The sequence below is a fragment of the Phoca vitulina genome, unplaced genomic scaffold, assembly GCF_004348235.1.
Source record: "Phoca vitulina isolate PV1807 unplaced genomic scaffold, GSC_HSeal_1.0 scaffold6, whole genome shotgun sequence".
Taxonomy (NCBI): Eukaryota; Metazoa; Chordata; class Mammalia; order Carnivora; family Phocidae; genus Phoca; species Phoca vitulina.
The window spans coordinates 39,427,598-39,445,513 of NW_022589709.1; the positions used below are offsets into that span (position 1 = coordinate 39,427,598).

The 17,916-nt window shown below is 36.3% G+C and overlaps 1 protein-coding gene and 1 pseudogene across 1 annotated transcript in view; one reads left to right on the plus strand and one right to left on the minus strand.

The window, feature by feature from the left end:
• ADGRV1 (adhesion G protein-coupled receptor V1) overlaps window positions 1–17,916 on the minus strand; it is a 538,587-nt gene that overhangs the window by 331,519 nt on the left and 189,152 nt on the right. The window contains exons 58-68 of the mRNA XM_032403550.1: window positions 15,381–15,545; window positions 14,675–14,792; window positions 12,502–12,625; window positions 11,372–11,510; window positions 11,017–11,202; window positions 10,427–10,659; window positions 7,672–7,820; window positions 5,298–5,499; window positions 4,559–4,778; window positions 2,139–2,378; window positions 686–835 (exon numbers count right to left, since the gene is read on the minus strand). Coding sequence (XP_032259441.1) covers window positions 686–835; window positions 2,139–2,378; window positions 4,559–4,778; window positions 5,298–5,499; window positions 7,672–7,820; window positions 10,427–10,659; window positions 11,017–11,202; window positions 11,372–11,510; window positions 12,502–12,625; window positions 14,675–14,792; window positions 15,381–15,545 — 1,926 coding nt within the window. The remainder of the gene's footprint in view (window positions 1–685; window positions 836–2,138; window positions 2,379–4,558; window positions 4,779–5,297; window positions 5,500–7,671; window positions 7,821–10,426; window positions 10,660–11,016; window positions 11,203–11,371; window positions 11,511–12,501; window positions 12,626–14,674; window positions 14,793–15,380; window positions 15,546–17,916) is intronic.
• On the plus strand, window positions 7,849–10,416 carry LOC116632250 (annotated as a pseudogene).

Here is a 17,916-nt window from a genome sequence, read left to right on the forward strand (position 1 = left end):
AGAAAGTGAGTAGATAGTCTGTTGCTTTATATTGGAATTTGTTTTTGTTTGCTTTTAACAAGATTTCAAGAATTAAAAATTATTTTCCTAGAATTTTTCGACTCCGAACCATAAAGCTTCCACTGAAGAAGTACCAGTTAATTTCCAATACAGGAAAAGAGTTAAATCCATAAAGAAAAATTTCAAAGTATGTTCTGCTAGCAAACAAATAACCTTGGTCTGTTAGATAGATATCACAATGACTTACAAGAATATCCCCAAACATTCTATGTCAATATACACACAAATTCAACCTCTTAAAAATCAGTTGATAAATGAAAAAACTATATGGAGAGATAAAGTCCTGAAGAATATATTAAGCAATTTACAAAAATCATTGAGGGACTTAAGTAGGAGAAGTTAAACGTTATAGCAAACAAGAAAATACAAAATAGTTCAGTCATACTCTTCATGATTAAGTGTGAGGAAGATCGTTTCACTCTAAGTGTAGCTGGATTTAGAAAGACAGCTAGAGAGGTTCATGTTGACTACAGAACCCAAAGGTGCTGAAATGAACCTTCTCAGTTTCTCTGAAACTCATGTCACTTCCAAAACTTATACCAGAACACATAGTTTCTCTGTTCTTCACAACCACATTTGTTAGGCAAATTGTTACATTACTTAAAAATCAAATGAAAAATGATACCATAATTTCTCCAAAAATGCCCTTGACTCTTTTGACAAAGAAAGTAATGATCAGGGGCCCTTCCAGAGCCAATGGCTCTGAATAGGTCTTCTCAGATAAAGACTCAGAAGCAAACTGAACAACCCCATTTGGATCACCAAACTTCTGTATCTAAAAATAGAAAGAGACAACAGAGTGAATGCCATATTTAACAACTATAGATGAAATTACAGTATCCAACATATCAATATACAGATAAGCTGAAAAAATGAAAGAAAAACAGGAATAATACTTGAATATAATCTGCCTAGCTACCTGATTTTTCAAAAGCTTCTTTAGTATACTGTCATCTAAACAAGTAGGTTCTTATTCTCCAAAGACAATGGAAGTGTCTGGAAAACTTTAATTTGTAGGGTCTCAAAAAGATATTACTTCAGTGCCTGAATTTGGCTGGATTTGCCTCATGTTTGCGTTACTTAACCAGGCCTAATTGTTTGGCAGACAATAGTCTACATGTTGTTGTAGATTGTAAATGTCTACATGTATTTTGTAGATGTAATTACTATTTACAATCAGTTGACTTTAACTCAAAGAGCTTACCCTTGATATTGTCAGTGGGCCTCATCCAATCAGTTGAAAGCCTTAAGAGCAAAGAATAAGGTTTCCCAGAGAAAAAGGAATTCTGTCTCAAGACTGCAATTTTGGAATCCTGCTTGAGTTTCCAGTCTCCCAGCCTATTCCACAAAATTCAAACTCATGATCACAACCACAAGTCTTTCCTGAGCTTCCTGCCTACTAGCCTGCTCTATGGATTTTGCAACCTTCACAAAAATGTGAGCCAATTTTTTAAAATCAAACTTTCTTTCTCTTTCTCTCCCTCTCACTCTGTTTTTCTGGAGAAATCTGACCGAGACCCCAGACTAGAGTATTTTCCAAACTTAAAAAAAAGAGCACCTCTCTACATTGTTTTCATAGCCTTAGTTCTCAGCATTTTTTACCCTTGATGGACTGAATGGTTCATTTATATCAAATATGCTCAACTCAGATTTGATCCAACACATCATTATGCTAATTAAACAAATACAATTCTTCCTTCCAACAATCTGACTGGTGACTAAGTTAATAACTTTTATATACTTTCAGGGCAAAGATATCCAACGTTTAGGATGATATAACAAATAGCTTCTGTCTGAAAGTGCAAAAATATTCCGAAAACACCAAATTTTCTCAGAGCAGAAAATAAGTATTTATCACTATATGAGAGCCCTTTAAAAAGTAATTACCAATAATCAAGCTATATAATAAATTAGTATAATAACCAGAAAGTCTGGCCCATAGGAATTATTATGACTTCATTTGGTTTTATAACTTTCAATTCATCATAAGCGCCCATGGAGTTTCAACAAATGTAAAATGCATTTTCTGATAAATCCATTACTCCAAAATTTTGTGGGAAAAATAAAGTTAGACTTACTGTTAATATAATATCTTTAGCTCTGGAGTCTAATTTAGCTTCTCCTTTCACAAGTTCAAGTTTAATAATGAAAATCTCTTCAACTTCAATGTCTTCATGAGGATAGACTGTCAGAGTGATGGTTCTCACACCACCTTCTCCCTCTCCAAAATAGAAGGATCCACTCACTGGTTCTGCAATGTCTCTGTTCTGTGGTGGTAAGGCTTCCTGAGAATTGGGTCCTAATATCACCCAGTTCACCTGCAGGGTGTTTGTATTTTTAGTGGAGATGATCAATTTTATTTTATTTTTATCGATCTATTTATTTAATATTTTTTTTAAAGTAATCTCAACACCCAACATTGGGGTCAAATTCACAACCCCAAGATCAAGAGTTGCATGCTTTACTGACTAAGCCAGCCGGGTACCCCAGTGATAATCAATTTTAAACAAAGAATTACTTTGCAGGACATGTAGTATTAGGGAAAAAAAAAAATATATATATATGAAAATTATTCTAGGATATCTCCAGGGAATTCTTCATGTCTTTTTAAAAATACTAATATTTGCAAATATAAACTATATACTTACAAAATATCAGTTTTCATGGATAATAAGTAAAGAAAAATATGAATACCTGGTCATTTGTCATCACCACAGGAAAATAAAAATGTAAAAGCACACATTTTAAATATACATGTATTAGGGAAATATAAACTTAAAGAAATGAGTACAACACTGTCTTGCTGTATGAACAGGCTTTGTCAATCAAAACCTATTTGAGTAAGACAATAACACCACATGAAAAATCTGCTGGGTGTGCAATTTCTTCTAAATATACTTAAATAAATTCCTAGTGTAAAATGAAAATAAATTTTCATAAATTGTTATAAGAAAAAAATTGTATAATAAATGCATTTTTAAATATTTCTAGAATATAAAATTATATACTTTTTGTATCTACAAGGAAAGAAAATTGGGACTTTCTCTTTGCTTCTTTTATCTTTTGTCAGCACCAGGCATAGCTGATCACTTCCTCTTTCTTGAAACACAGCATCCTGTCTTTCATGGCCTCCATGATACATACATTCCCTTTTGCCTTTACATCTCAAGTTTCTTTGCTGGCTCTCCTTCGTCAGATAGTTCGACGCTGGCAGCCCGGACTTCTGGCTGTATCCTTCACATCCCTATCTACACTCCTTTGGCCACATGGTTTCAAATGCCTCCCCATGTGTCAGCAGCCTCTGACCTCCCCACAGCCCGTACTCACACATCCCCCTGCCTGCCCGACCCTCCACGGGGACGGCCAGTAGCAATCTCAAATGAATAAGACCAAAACAGAACTCTTGATTTCCCACCCCCCCCCCCAAGCTTCTGCATATCTCAGTAAACAACACTACAATTTAACCAGTTGCTCAACTAAAATTTTAGCAGTTATTCTTGATTCCTCTTTGACTCGCCCTCCACTGCCCGGCGAATTTTTCCTCTAAAAGATGCTCAATGTCTATTCACTTCTCACCATCCCATCTGCACCTGTCTGAGCCACGGTCAGCTCTGCCCTGGACGACAGAGGGCAAAAGCTTCCTAACTGCCCTCTCTGGTTCTGCTCTGGCTTCTTGACATTCCATCACCCCCTCCCGCCGCCCTGAAGTCATTGGGAGCTAGTTAAAATGGCAACCTGGGGACATCAACACCATTCCCCTGCTTCAGACTCCCTAATGGCATCCTATTTGCACTTAGAATGACCTTTAATCTGGCTTAGGAGGGTCTCAGTGATCAAACACCTTCTGACCTCTCTGATGGATCTTGTGCTGCCACCCACTCCCCTCCAAGTCCTCTACTGCATGCGACCCTCCAGACCTCAAACACGCCAGGCTTGTAGATTACACACTGGCTATTCCTTCTGCCAAGAGGCTCAGCCCTCTAACAATTACATGACCATCTCTCAGTATCTAGGTTTCAGCTTAAATATCACAATGTCACCACCTGGAGTAGTCAACAGGTCACTCACGATCGTGTTTCTCAATTTGACATCCCTGCAGAGCACTTCAGTGTTATCACATTTTTTTTTTATTTATCTGCTTATTGTTCTGAAAACTCTAAGAGAACAGAGATAAGGTCTGTCTCGTTCACCGGTGCATTCTTAGTGCCCAGAAGAGGGTCTGCACATGGAAAGCACACAACAAATACTTGAACTAATGCATTTTATCAGAAGTCTTCATTTCATTTCTAATTTGCTCTCAAGAGTTCCCGATGACGGCTATGTCTCATATATTTTTATGTAATTCATAGGACTTGGAAGCCACCTTATACCCAGTGGGTAATTAATAAATATTGTTGATTGTGAATAAATAAATGGATATATTTGAAGAATAAGAAAATCCAACTCCAAACTCAGGCTATAAAAATTATTTTTAAAACCATGGGAAGAACAACTCTACCTGAATCTCTCCTAAGAGTCCTCCAGTCCGCTCCAGCAGCAAGGATAAAATCATTGTGGAATTGGGATTAGGAACAGAAATTTTGCTTCGATTAAGAAACCTTACAACGCCAAAGGGAGAGTCACTCTTGGCAATTGTGATTCTGCTCACTAGGTGGCGCCCAAGGACCGCTCCGCCAGTGGCTCCAACAAGCAAAATTTCAATGGGCTCTGCAAATTCACTGCATAGCAAGAAGGAGCAATTCTGTGAGTCTAAACATATTAAAATGCTTCTAAGATCCAAATAACTAGTCATTTTCCAAATTGGTCATACATATTCAAGGCACAGCATTCATACACCAAGTGGTAAGAAGAGGGTGCTCAGCTAAAAGCATGAATGATCAACTTCAATACTATATAACCTGCAATAGTTATTAGACTTTCTTCCTTTCTTTTGAATTGCTTAATGCATTAAGCAAGTGAATTGCAGGATGTTTCTACATTCTGATTAGACTTTTCAAATATAAAGGAGCAAAAATTATCATTTCCCTCTATACGAAAAAGTGACACATAAAATCCCAATGGTCTCCCAATCCCTTCTTTCCTACCCCAGAACCCCCAAAAGTTTCTCACTTGTTTCTCAATGGGCATATGTATAATGTAAAATTCTATTATCAGTGCAAACATAAGTAAGGATTGGAACACAGTAATCATGCTTTACATATGCCTATAGTATTTCCAACATTACTAAATAGTATTACCTTTCACTGTCATCAATGATGGAGACATTTATAAAACTTAAGTTCTGCCCATGCTGAAAGGTGACTGAGCTGCCATGCAGCATATAATCAACACCACCAGGAACTGCAGAGGAGCTCTGAGAGATGAAATCAGCAGTCACACGGCCGTAAGTTCCATGCAGCCTCACCACCGGAATCATGATGATTCCAACATCTTCCTCCACTGTGGCAGGAATGTGCATTTAATTGGTACGCCAGACAAAGTAACTAGCTTTTATAAGATTCAGTTAAATTAATAGCAATTAAATATAACAGTACAATGCAAGCTCTCATTTTTTCCATAGTTCATTTATCACTTTAAAAAATATTAGGGAGCGCCTGGGTGGCTCAGTTGGTTAAGCGTCTGACTCCTGATTTTGACTCAGGTCATGATCTCAGAGTGGTGAGACTGATCCCTGTGTCAGGCTCCCTGCTCAGTGGGGAGTGTGCTTGAGATTCCCTCTCTCTCCCCCTAGGGCACACAGACTCTCTCTCTCTCTCACTCTCTCTCAAATAAATAAATAAATCTTTTTAAAAATTAGTGAAAATTTAAACTTATTTTTTATGAGAAATATAGTTTGTCATAAGTTGCAAATTATAGTGAACAGCATAAGTTAGAACTGAAATAACTTATTTATTTATTTATTTATTTTTATTAACATATAATGCATTATTTGTTTCAGGAGTACAGGTCTGTGATTCATCAGTCTTACACAATTCACAGCACTCACTATAGCACATTGAAATAACCTATTTAATCATTAGCATAGGTATTCTTCCTCTGTGTGTTACATAGAAATAAATGGTCCATGCTTTCCAAGGCAATGCTAGATGTACATGAAAAATATTTAAAATATGTGTACTCAAAGGAAAGTATTGTGGATTGCTTCTACATTTAGTGGAAACATACGTAGTAGAAATAATTGAAGTTCATGTTAATTATATCATATGAATGTTTTTTGAAAGTCCAGATAAAAATATAATTTTATTACATTTTCAGTTCCTATGAAATCTATTTGAGAATCTGAAAATGTATCCTCAATGTTTAATTTCAACTTAAAAATTCTTTTCAAAAATTTATTTTGCTCTTAAGCTATGTTAACCTCTGTAAATTAAAATATCATTTAATAGAATTTAATTAGCTATGCTTATATTAGCCAACAGTTCATATTAGCTATGGCTAAATAATACTGAATTTACATTATAATTATAAATATGCATTGCTCCAAATACCCCCAAAGACAATGAATCAAACAGAAATCAGTGCACAGAAAAAAAATTCTAAGTCCTTTATTTATTACTTGGAATAAAAAATGCAGCATGACTTTTACTAGCTGTAGACTGAGGTTTACAAAATAGTATCTTCCATGACTTTACCCATAAAGTCAATATTAATCAATTCCAAAGTGATTTCTTTGTTTTTAAAGATTTTATTTATTTATTTGAGAGGGAGAGAGAGTGAGCAAGATAGAGAGAACACACGAGCAGGGGCAGAGGGAGAGGGAAAAGCAGACTCTCCAGCTAAGCAGGGAGCCTGATGCGGGGCTCGATCCCAGGGCCCTGAGCTGAAGGCAGACGCTTAATCGACTGAGCCACCCAGGTGCCCCTCCAAAGTGATTTCTGATGAACTTTAAAAATGGCTAGATAACCAATGAATTTGATAGCAGAAATGAGGTCAATAAATTAATTGCAGCAAGAAGATAACATGTTTATCTTGAAAGGCATATGCTTTTGTATAAAATCCAAAAAGCAGCCACCTCTTTTTCCCCAGGAGGGAATATGGGCACAGATTCTGCATTCTGCTTCTACAGGAGGGGAGAACAAAGAACAGTGGGTAGCTGCTATTAGGGACTGTCACAGAGAGTCTGAGTAGCTGCCCAGACAGCCCCTGCATCTGCCCCCCAGTAAAAGACTAATTTCAGAGGTGATTATTCATTAGAAAGTGAATATTCACTGATTTCTAGTCACAAAGGAAATTATTTCATAAATTAGAAAGAGATTCATAAAGATGTCTGAAATATAAACATTTCAATAATCCTAAGGTTAAATAAACAGTTTTTCTAAAGCCTTGTTCCTTACCATTCAGCTTTGCCATACACAAGTGGGATTCAATACTGCCCAAAGGTAACTCAAAATAGATTTAAAAAAATAAATATATAAATATATAAAGGCATATGTAAATACATATGAAGGTGTACATGTATGTGCATACACATGCATACATGCACACACATGGGTGCACACACACAGAGCAAACTGAGAACATTTACACGTGGAAATTCAAACTGACAGTGTCATACTCGGGTACTCTGTAACTCAGAAAGTAGTAGTAAATTTGTAAGATTGCTGAACTTACCTTCAAAGGCAGTATACCTTGGATCAAATTCAATGACTCCATCTGCATTATCATTTTTCATTATTATGATTCGGACAATGGAGATGTTTCCTATTTCAGGAGGTTGATCTAACTGAAGACCATTTTCTCGGATGGTAAAATCATACCCTCTTGCAAAGTCATGAAAAAATAATTATAAAAGAAAAGAAAATGAGTATATTAATTGGTCAGCATGAACTGAAGGGTCCTCTTAGCTCCTATAACTTAGTCCTATTAAGCATTTTAATACTTTTAAAGATCCCCAACACTAAAATACTCTTTTTTTTTTTTTTCTGAAATGATGTCTGAAATAGACTTCTGTGCTGCTCCCAATTATCACTGCCTGCATGAAACCAAAACCAATACAAAGTTATTAAACTTAGGCAATGGGAAGATAATACGACTATCAGGAGATTGGGGAAAAGTTGTAAAATGAACCTCTGGGCTAGAGATAAACTCATCTGACGGTGACAGGCTGAGGCAGGGGATGCACGCGGAACTGCAGTGCACTCAGGGACAGGCTGAAAGGGTTACTTTGAAGGAAAAAAAGGGTGTCATGTCACTACTGATATTTCAAGCTACAAGAAAATGTTTCTGTGGACACTGATTACAATCAATGCCTCTAATGTTTAATATAGATGGTGGTTTACTTGGCTAATGACATCTTTCTGCTAAAGAAGTCACTTTTTTTTATCGGTATTTTATCATTTTGTCTTCCACAGTTTCATATCACTTTAATTCCTGAAGCTAAAAAATCGCTGTAAACCATTTTAATCTTTTTTTCAATTCTCAAATTCTATTTACTTGGTATTTTTATGCTACATAGTTTCAAAAGGTTGAAAACTAGTTAATCAGGTTATATGTAAGGCAAAATTAGAAAACTGGGGATTAAAATATTAAATGATAAGAGTAAATGTTAAAGGTTGTCTGAGATGGACTGTAGATTAGCTGATTACCTTAACACCCAAGCAGTGAATTTCCTAGCAACTAGGCAAATCAAAGGAAACCTAGAAATTTACCTAGAAGGAAACCTTCTACCTGTCCTTTTTCAAATCAAAGGAAACCTAGAAATTTACCTAGAAGGAAAACCTTGTTTTCTCAGAATTGAACTTCTGTAGGAATTGTTTTTTTTTTTTAAAGGGTAGCACAGAGGGCAAAATCTCCAAGTCCTAGTTAGTCAATAACACAGATGTTATCTCACACTTAATGGGCTAATAACTAAATTTCACTTCATTAAAATAGTCAATGACCAGCTCAAATTTTAACACATCTAATATAAGTTCAAATTCATTCCCATTGCTAGTTTTCCCTTTCCCACGTAGCTGGGAAGATGGCACACATTCAGACTGAGTGAGCCTACCAAAAACGGCCAACCACCTTTCAAAATAAGAGGGTCCTGCTTGGAGAAGTTGGAAGGAGACGCTCTGTGATACTACAAAAACATCAGTCTGGGCTTCAAGATGCCCAAGGAGGCCACTGAGGGCATCTCTATCTACCAGAAATGCCCCTTCACTAGTAATGTCTCCATCTGAGGGTGGATTCCGTCTGGTGTGGTGACCAAGAGGAAGATGCAGAGGACCACCATCATCACTGAGACTACCTCCACTACATCCAAAAGTACAACTGCTTTGAGAAACGCCACAGGAACATGTCTGTGCACCTGTCCCCCTGCTTCAGGGATGTCCAGATGAGTGACATTGTCACAGTGGGCGAGTGCTGGCCCCTGAGCAAGACTGTGAGCTTCAATGTGCTCAAAGCCATGAAGGCCGCTGGCCCCAACAAGCAATTCCAGAAGTTCTGAGATTAGTTAGACATCTGCCCATACTACTGAAGAAAATAGTTATTTTCCCAGTTAAAAAAAAAAAAAAATCATTCCAATTGCCAGAAACGGAATCATTTTCTGAGAAATTTAAGATTTGAAGCGTACACAAATTCACAGTATTTTTTCCATCTGGAATGATATATATTCTACCTAAGTCACTCAGTGAAATATTTTGGTTAGAAAAAGCTTTAAAAGCATGACATTCATATAACAGATGCAAAATCATTTTCATGCACAAGAAAAATTCTTTTAAGACTTATATAAATGCAAACATTATTCTAGTTGAGGGTTTTGTGTCATCTGTCAGAGCAGAGGGGTTCCTTGGGCTACTCAATTTGTGGGTATTTCAGCATGCTTCAGGTATTTCCCACCCTTGTTAATCAAGTCTGCTCCCACTAAATCTGGGAATGAGACAGCCTCAATATGGTTAATTCTTGATTTTCAATAAAAACATGGTGCACGGTAACAACTGACTATCTTTGACTCATATTATTCCCCACTTGAAAACTCCATCTCATTCCCCCACAGAAGACAATATGGCCTTCAGAGATACCAAGGAAAGAAATTTCTCACTCAGTCTCAGGTATAGAGATAGAGGGAAGGGAAAGTAAATTCCATCACACCAGCTGACCTTTGACCTCCGTTTCCTTACCTAATTATTACGAGCCCATACCATGTTCCATTCTCTGACTACCCAGAGTGAATTCTCACAATAAAAACAACATACTTTCAACTTTCAGGAAAAACTGATATTTTAGAACGTTGCATAATTAACAGTTAGTCTTTGTCATAATTTTCCTACTATGCCCTGTCCCACTCTCACATAAATCTGAAAAAGAGCAAGTTCAGTATTAATCCCTATACAACATATTCTCTCTCTATTTCATTTTGCCTAATTTTCTTTTTTAACTTTACCTTCCCAGAAGTTCCACCTTTGTAATTACTAGAGAAAATTCCTCTGGGCCTTCAGGAAGACCATCATCAAGTATTTCAATGTGCACACTTTTCGCCATCTCCCCTGCTTCGAAGAGGAGCTCCCCCGCCGCAGGGATAAAATCCAAGCCTGCCTCTGCTGTCCCACTCACGGTCTCATACCAGAGTCTCACAGGGCCAAATGATCCACCTGAACGGATGACTGTGATGTTCACCTATGCAAGAAGCAGTTTTTATCTGATTTGGATGTTTAATCTATCAACTCATACTTAATTTTTATGGTTTCTAACTAAAGATTCTATGTTTACCAGGGTTATGTTTATGTAGAAATCTATAAAATTTTATAAAGTATATGTTAAAATAATGATATTAGTAGCAAATTAATCAATTTGTGAAAACTCTGGAATATGAACAAGGAAATCGAAACACTTTTTAAAGATCACTCACAATATATCTTGCTACATGAAGTCTTAGTATTTAAATTAAAGCTTCACCCAGCTTTGCAAAAAAAGATCACTCACAAAATAAAAACCAAAAATGGTATTCAGGATTTTAAGCATTTTACACTGTACCCTTTGGGCTTCTTCCGACACTCGAAGTTGCTCCTGTGAAAAGGAAAATTGGCCGTAGGGAAAGTCACTGGCCACCAGGGTGATGCTGGCAGTGCTGCGGGGTCCACTCAGGGCACCCCCCTCACTGATTGCAGTAAGCTGAAACTCATAGGAGCTCTTCTCCTCAGGAATGTCATCATTCAAAGCCTACAGAAGGACAAAAAGAGCCATCAACGGTAGGATCTATACCATTTAAAGAAAAATATCTATCATGTCCACAACAACAACAAACTCAGGGGTACCAACCACCTCCGACAACCCCCCACACCCCCCACACACATACAAGGGGCATAATGGAAGCCAGTCATATTGATACCTGTATTATTACAACTGCTGCAGACTGTCCATCTCGCATCGTCAGTTTTCCTGATATTTCAGCAAATTCTCCCACAGAAGGAGGGAATATCCTCCAGGACACCATGACCTCCCCCCAGATTGCTGGGCCACGAATGAGGCTACAATACACAAATGTATAATCAGTACATTTTTGTTGAAGTAATCTTTCCTAAATATTTTTTGTGTCTTTCAACAACAGTTTTCATTTTTTTTCAAGAACATTATGCATTATATAGCCTTATCGATCAACTATAAACCAAAAAAAAGTTTTATGATTCCAGAATAGTAACACTCAAAGTCCTGACCATATGTAAATTTAATTGACAATAGTGGCAAAACCTACATGTTAAAAGGGGAAGGTTTAAAGGGATTTAAAAGAAAGTATTTATAGACTCTTCATTTAATACACAAGGTGCAAAATATGAATAGCCTAACAGAGTTCTCTAAAAAACAGCACTTCATACATGCAACACTAAAGGAAAACTACCAAAAAGAAAATATTAACTCAAATTCAGATACTTCACTGGCAGTTGTCCCACTCCTCATGAGAAAATTTGTATTAAATAAAATTGCCTATGATCATACAACGTAGTTATACAGTAGTCCCTAAGTTTAGAACACTCAGAATCATAAAATGTTTGATCCAGAGGCTTTTCTAAGGAATGATTCTGTAGCTATGACACAAGCTTACAGAGATGAAGCAACTCTCTTATTTTACATAGTTAGTGACAGAACGGAGCCAAAAGCATCAGCTCTCCTGGCGTTAACTCAAGGTGTTTTTCTCGTCATGGGTTGTGCAAATCATCCAAGAAGCAGTCATGATCTAACGTCAAGAGAGGTCAAGACACAACTGTATGACCAACATGTTTTCGTTGAAGGAACTTTTCCAAAATATTCTTCATGATTTAACTTCAAGACAGGTCAGGATATGGCTTCAATTGTTGCCAAAAATTTTTTCTACTTTTCACAGGATGTTACTAATACATAAAATGACAATGCTTGCAAAATATGTATGTAATGAGAACTATGCACTTACGGCATAAAATGCTAATGATTTAAATAAAATTTCAAAATCTCCACCTAAGCAAAAAAAAATCACGAAGCCCTTACCTGATGATAGCAGTACCATTATACTTTCCTGAGGGTTCTCCAATGAGGACATGCCTAGATGATGGAGCTATCCCAACTTCTCCTGATGTTCCCTTAGCTCCCCGAATGATTACTGATGCACTACCTAAGTTGAAGTTGATATATAACATGTATGTAGCAAACACATGTATTCACTTAATATATGTGTGACAAAATTCTCATCACTTCACGTATTCTAATCTTATGTGTTAATTGCCATGACAATCATATAAATTAGGTACTAACATTATCTTCATTTTACCAATGAAATTATTTAAGCATACTGAGGCACCCAAGACATTGAGGCTAATAACTTGCCCAAGATCATATTTCAATGAAAGGGGTCAGGAGAAAGTGGGCAATAATTCCACTATTGCTCCCATGATAAGTGAGTACTCTTCTACCATTTGCATTAATTCACTTCTGCAATAACAATTCTGCATGCAGTTCACTGCAACTGGCTATGTGGCAAAAGCAAGAATTCCAGGGTACTTTTTAATTTTCTGACTCCACTATTACTTATAAGCATTTTATAAAAATGTGCCAAATATTAATAGAAAGAAAAACCATACCAAGTAATGTGAGTATTCATATTATAATTTAGCAGTAACTTAAAGAAAATTGTTTCCAGGAGCTCATATTAGGGTTTCATGAAACAAGGGATTGAAATTACCATACTCTCACTTTCTTTGGCAATGGATTAATAAAACCAAGAGTGGTTTGTCATGTCTAAGTATGTCACAGTTTGAAATATATTATGAATTTTTTATATTAATATATGATTCACCCTGAACCACTGGTATATTCCTATTCTTATGTCTAGTTAGTCTGTATGTCATCAATCCTGACATTTAATGGGGTGTTGATAACTGAGTTAATGTAAGATGTATGGAAGAATATGGTACAATCATGTGATTCCCTCACAGGTTTGTTGGAAAGTACTCTATATAAAAATGCAAAAAAATAACTACCTTAGGTATGTACAGTGATATTCTCTACAATTTTCACAATCTTTTTGGCCATGGAATTCTGCTTTCTTGGCCACAGACTCTCACATAGGATGGAGTCCTTGATGGTGAAGAAGGGCATGTAACAGTCACTAAGCTATCATATCAAAGTTGCCGGGCCATTTTTTATGGTTATTATTACGTGTACCACAATGCAACCACTTTAGAAACATTAATCCTTTCTCTCCAGATCTAAGAAACAAATTTTCATATGGAACATAGGCAAATGAGAATTACAATGCCTATTTCTGAAATGTCAAAACACTGAAGTAATCACTTTCAGATGAAAATAGACATAGTAGGCTGAAAGAGACGTAATATGCTAGGTTTTAAAATAATATCTTATTGGGGTGCCTGGGTGGCTCAGTCGTTAAGCGTCTGCCATCAGCTCAGGTCATGATCCTAGGGTCCTGGGATCAAGCCCCACATCAGGCTCCTTGCTCAGCAGGGTGCCTGCTTCTCCCTCTCCCTTTGCCTGTCGCTCTGCCTACTTGTGCTCTCTCTCTGTTAAATACATAAATAAATAAATAAATAATCTTAAAAAAATAAAAAATAAATAAAATAAAATAATATTTTACTGTAAAAGTAATATGTGACCATTATAAATATGTGTAGAAAATATAGGTAATTAAAACCCACTATCAACATTTCAAGTAAATAATTCCACACACATTTATAACATGCACATGACAAAAATGGGATAACTTGGAACACGTTATAAAGTCTGCTTTAACACAATAGTTACCCATATAATTAAGTGTTTTTAAGTTTTAATGTAATTAAGGCTTTTTCTGCTATATCCTTTTGAATACTTACATGGTATTCTGTCATATTTAACAGGTCTCCTATTGATAGACCATTTAGGAAGCTTCCATATTTTATTTTATAAACATAACTACAATAAACATCTTTTTAAAAAATCACACAGCTAAGTATTATGAAATCTTTGACATATGACTTTACCAATATCAGGTATCAGAATTTTAGTTTTAAAAATTCTTTGGCTATAGTACAGGTGTGAAATGACATCTTTATGTTTTAGCAAACATTTTAGGAATTATAAAACCTAACTTTGTAACTATTGATTATTTGGTTATATTTTTCTGAGTATCTACTTTTTAAGTTCCAAAAATGTGAATTTCTCTTACCTTTCATTGGAGATATTTCTACCTCATCAATTGATATTAACTGAATGGTGAAATGCCTGTCCTCCTCCAACACGGTATCATGAAGTGTGTGCAATACAATAGTCTTCTGAGACTCTGTCTACATCAAATGAGAGGAATAATAAATTTTCCAGATTGAACCAAATTTTGGGTGTTCTCATTAGTGGAATAATGTTTATGTCCATAAGCATTTTTAAAGTGTGTCCTTTTTGTACCTTAGAATTACGAGCTGCTTCTAGAGCAAATTACTATATAAAAATTAGTTCTGACCATAAATCCCATTTAAATTTTTAATAGGAAAGAAGGGGGGAAATTAACGTAACCTCTACATTGTCTGAAATTTGACCAGACCTAGTGATCAAATACATGCAAGTGTTACAGAGTAGGTGGAAATGGGATGACACCCAGATGTCCAGCTTGGTTGACTGGTTTTGTCCTCAATCAGGAGAGGAAATGTTGAGAGAAGAATAGTTCTCATGGTGAGATGGAGGCAATGTCTGAATTAAATTTGATTTCAGACATCTAGGTGTGTGTGTGTGTGTATGTGTGAGATTGTCCTCCAAATTGCATATGATTTAAAAAAAATTCCAGATACATATGAATTCATATGAATTCATAAGCAATACTATGGGGAAAAAAACAAACACAAGTTCGAGTAAAACTACAGGAGTCCAGATGCTGACTATACCTCCTCAAAAAGAAGCGTCCCATTCAAGGGCCTGAGATCATCTTTAGCTGTCTCATCCATGGTCCACTGAAGTCGAACAGCTCCTTTTCCTCCTGGGGACCGGACAACTGTCAATGTCACATATGAATCAGGGTCATCAGACAAAAGAGATTCATCAACCATTACCTAAAAGAAAGACAATCCAGTTAAGTGGAAAAGAAAGGAGCAGGAAAAACAATCTTATTACTATTTACAATGACCAACTTTTCAGTTTAGAATTCTGTTCATGGTACAGTCATGTGACAGAAAAAAATGTTTCACCAAACCCTATTTCCTTTTTGTCCTAGACACTCTGCTACTTGGCATTTCCTGGGCTCTCTTGCAATTAGGTAGAGCATGTGACTGAATTCTGGCCAACAGAGCATATGGGAAACAAAGTATGCTCCTCACAGTCTGGCCATCAACTTCCAACAAAACATTTCACATTCCTTTTTCCCATTTGCTGGGTGACTAATGAGGACTCCAGGACCTAGAGAAGGACAGAACCGGAAAAGGGAAGAGTCTGGTACCTGACACACCAGTTGGAGAAGAGGAACCAGGAACACAGATGTAGGACTCTTGCATGAAGAAGAAATAAACTCTTATATATTAAGGAAGCAGGATTTAGGGGTTCTTTGTTAATGGTAGTCAGGCTTACCACGTAATAGAGACCACAAGTGCCCTCCTAATTATCTGCACTTGGCCAATAAATCCAAATTTAAAAGAGGTTTTATTAACCTGACATAAACAGAGAAGGAAATTCAATATGTTGATTTACCTGTACCATTTATTTTTTACACATGATCCTTATTAAAAGACTTGGTTCAACTGAATTGCATATACTGACTCTGAAGCAAAGTCCAAACTGAGCCTATAGTATCTGCCTGTTATGTAAATATAAAAATATAACACAATGCTTTCCATTTTTAAGACAGACAGACAGACACTTAAATGTCTAATACAAATTTGCTGGGTTTTTTCATAAGATTTTGTACTGGTACCTAGGGCAGAGATTTAGAGGCAACTAATATTTATTGAGCTTCTATTATATGTCAGTTCTGGCATAATCTCTATCTCAGTTAAGCCTCACAGAAACTCTAAGAAATCTGGGGGCTAGATCTATGCACATTATTTGGAGAAGAGGAGCCTCCTCTGTGCTTCCGATGTTCTGACTTCACATCCAGTAGTATTCATACCACTCCTCAGAGAAGAAAAATAGTAAATAAGAAGCAAACTAAGTGAGAAAGGAAAAACCCACTATAAACTTGTAATCCGTAGATAAGTCCTTTTTGCTTCCATAGATAACATTTGAGTTGAGGTGTCACAAGCAGATTTCTTGAGCCTCTGCTATGGCCAGTACTTTGGTAGACTTACCATATTGCCCAGGGAGCAGCTTATTCGTTTGACAGATTTACACTAACAACCTTTCCTCGATATTCTTCAGTTCTAAATCTAACATTTCATCAGATAATGCTAACAAAATATTCACTGTATGCACAATACTGTGTATCTCAGATACATGTTAAAAGACAAATTCTGTGTTATCAAGAGCCTTTGACTGTAAGAAACATAGAATATAAAAGAAGGAGCCATAATGGGCTGGGCAACAAGCTGCTCCTGATACTACAATGATTAAAAGTAGCGACAGACACCTACTGAGTGCACAGCTCAGTTATAAGTGCTTTACGTATAGCAACTCATTTCCTCGTCACAAGGCTTATGAGAAGTAACACAGGGATTGGGTGGCCTCATCCTTACTTTGGCATTGCAAGACAAATTGGAAATTTGAAGTTATTACAAGAAGGTATCAGTTCCTAGACCAAGAGTGCACTAAAGTTGATGACAGCAGTTCAGATAAAATGAATAAACAAAAATTATTTATGAATAGAAATGTAACTCTTCATTTTCCCTGATAGCAAAGGAAGCTTGTAAACATACAGTCTAATGCCTGAGTCCAAAAGAGTGATCAAGTTAAAAGTAACAATATTAGTTTAAGGTTTTCCCACTGAAGATTTGACTGAAACCCTGAACCTTTTATCTAACCTCAGAAGCTAATAGAGACACATTATAAAAATTAAATTACATATTTATATGTATTAAAATACTTCTTTTCACATATGCAAAGAAAAAAGCATTGTTGGAAATACAACAAAATATTAATGATGTCCATATCTCAGGTTAATAATATCATGGATACTTTTTACTCTCTTCTTTATATTAATAGTTTTATGTTTCCCAGACTTTCCATTTTGCTGAACAAACATTCACAGCCACTCTCTTGTGAATCTACCACTCCTTACAAACACTTCTGCTTATTCCTTCCCCAAGAGAGTCTCACTAGGCTATAGCGGAAGTGTGTCCTGTCCCTCTTATGGTTCCCATTCTCTTAGGAAACTGAAATTTCAATAATCAAGTCATTAGGCAATTATTAGTGCTTATTTTAATTCTGGAGCATCTGGGAAGCCTAGCCCTAATGGGCAAGCTGTAGGTCTAGCCTGGTATCCACAGAACAATAAAG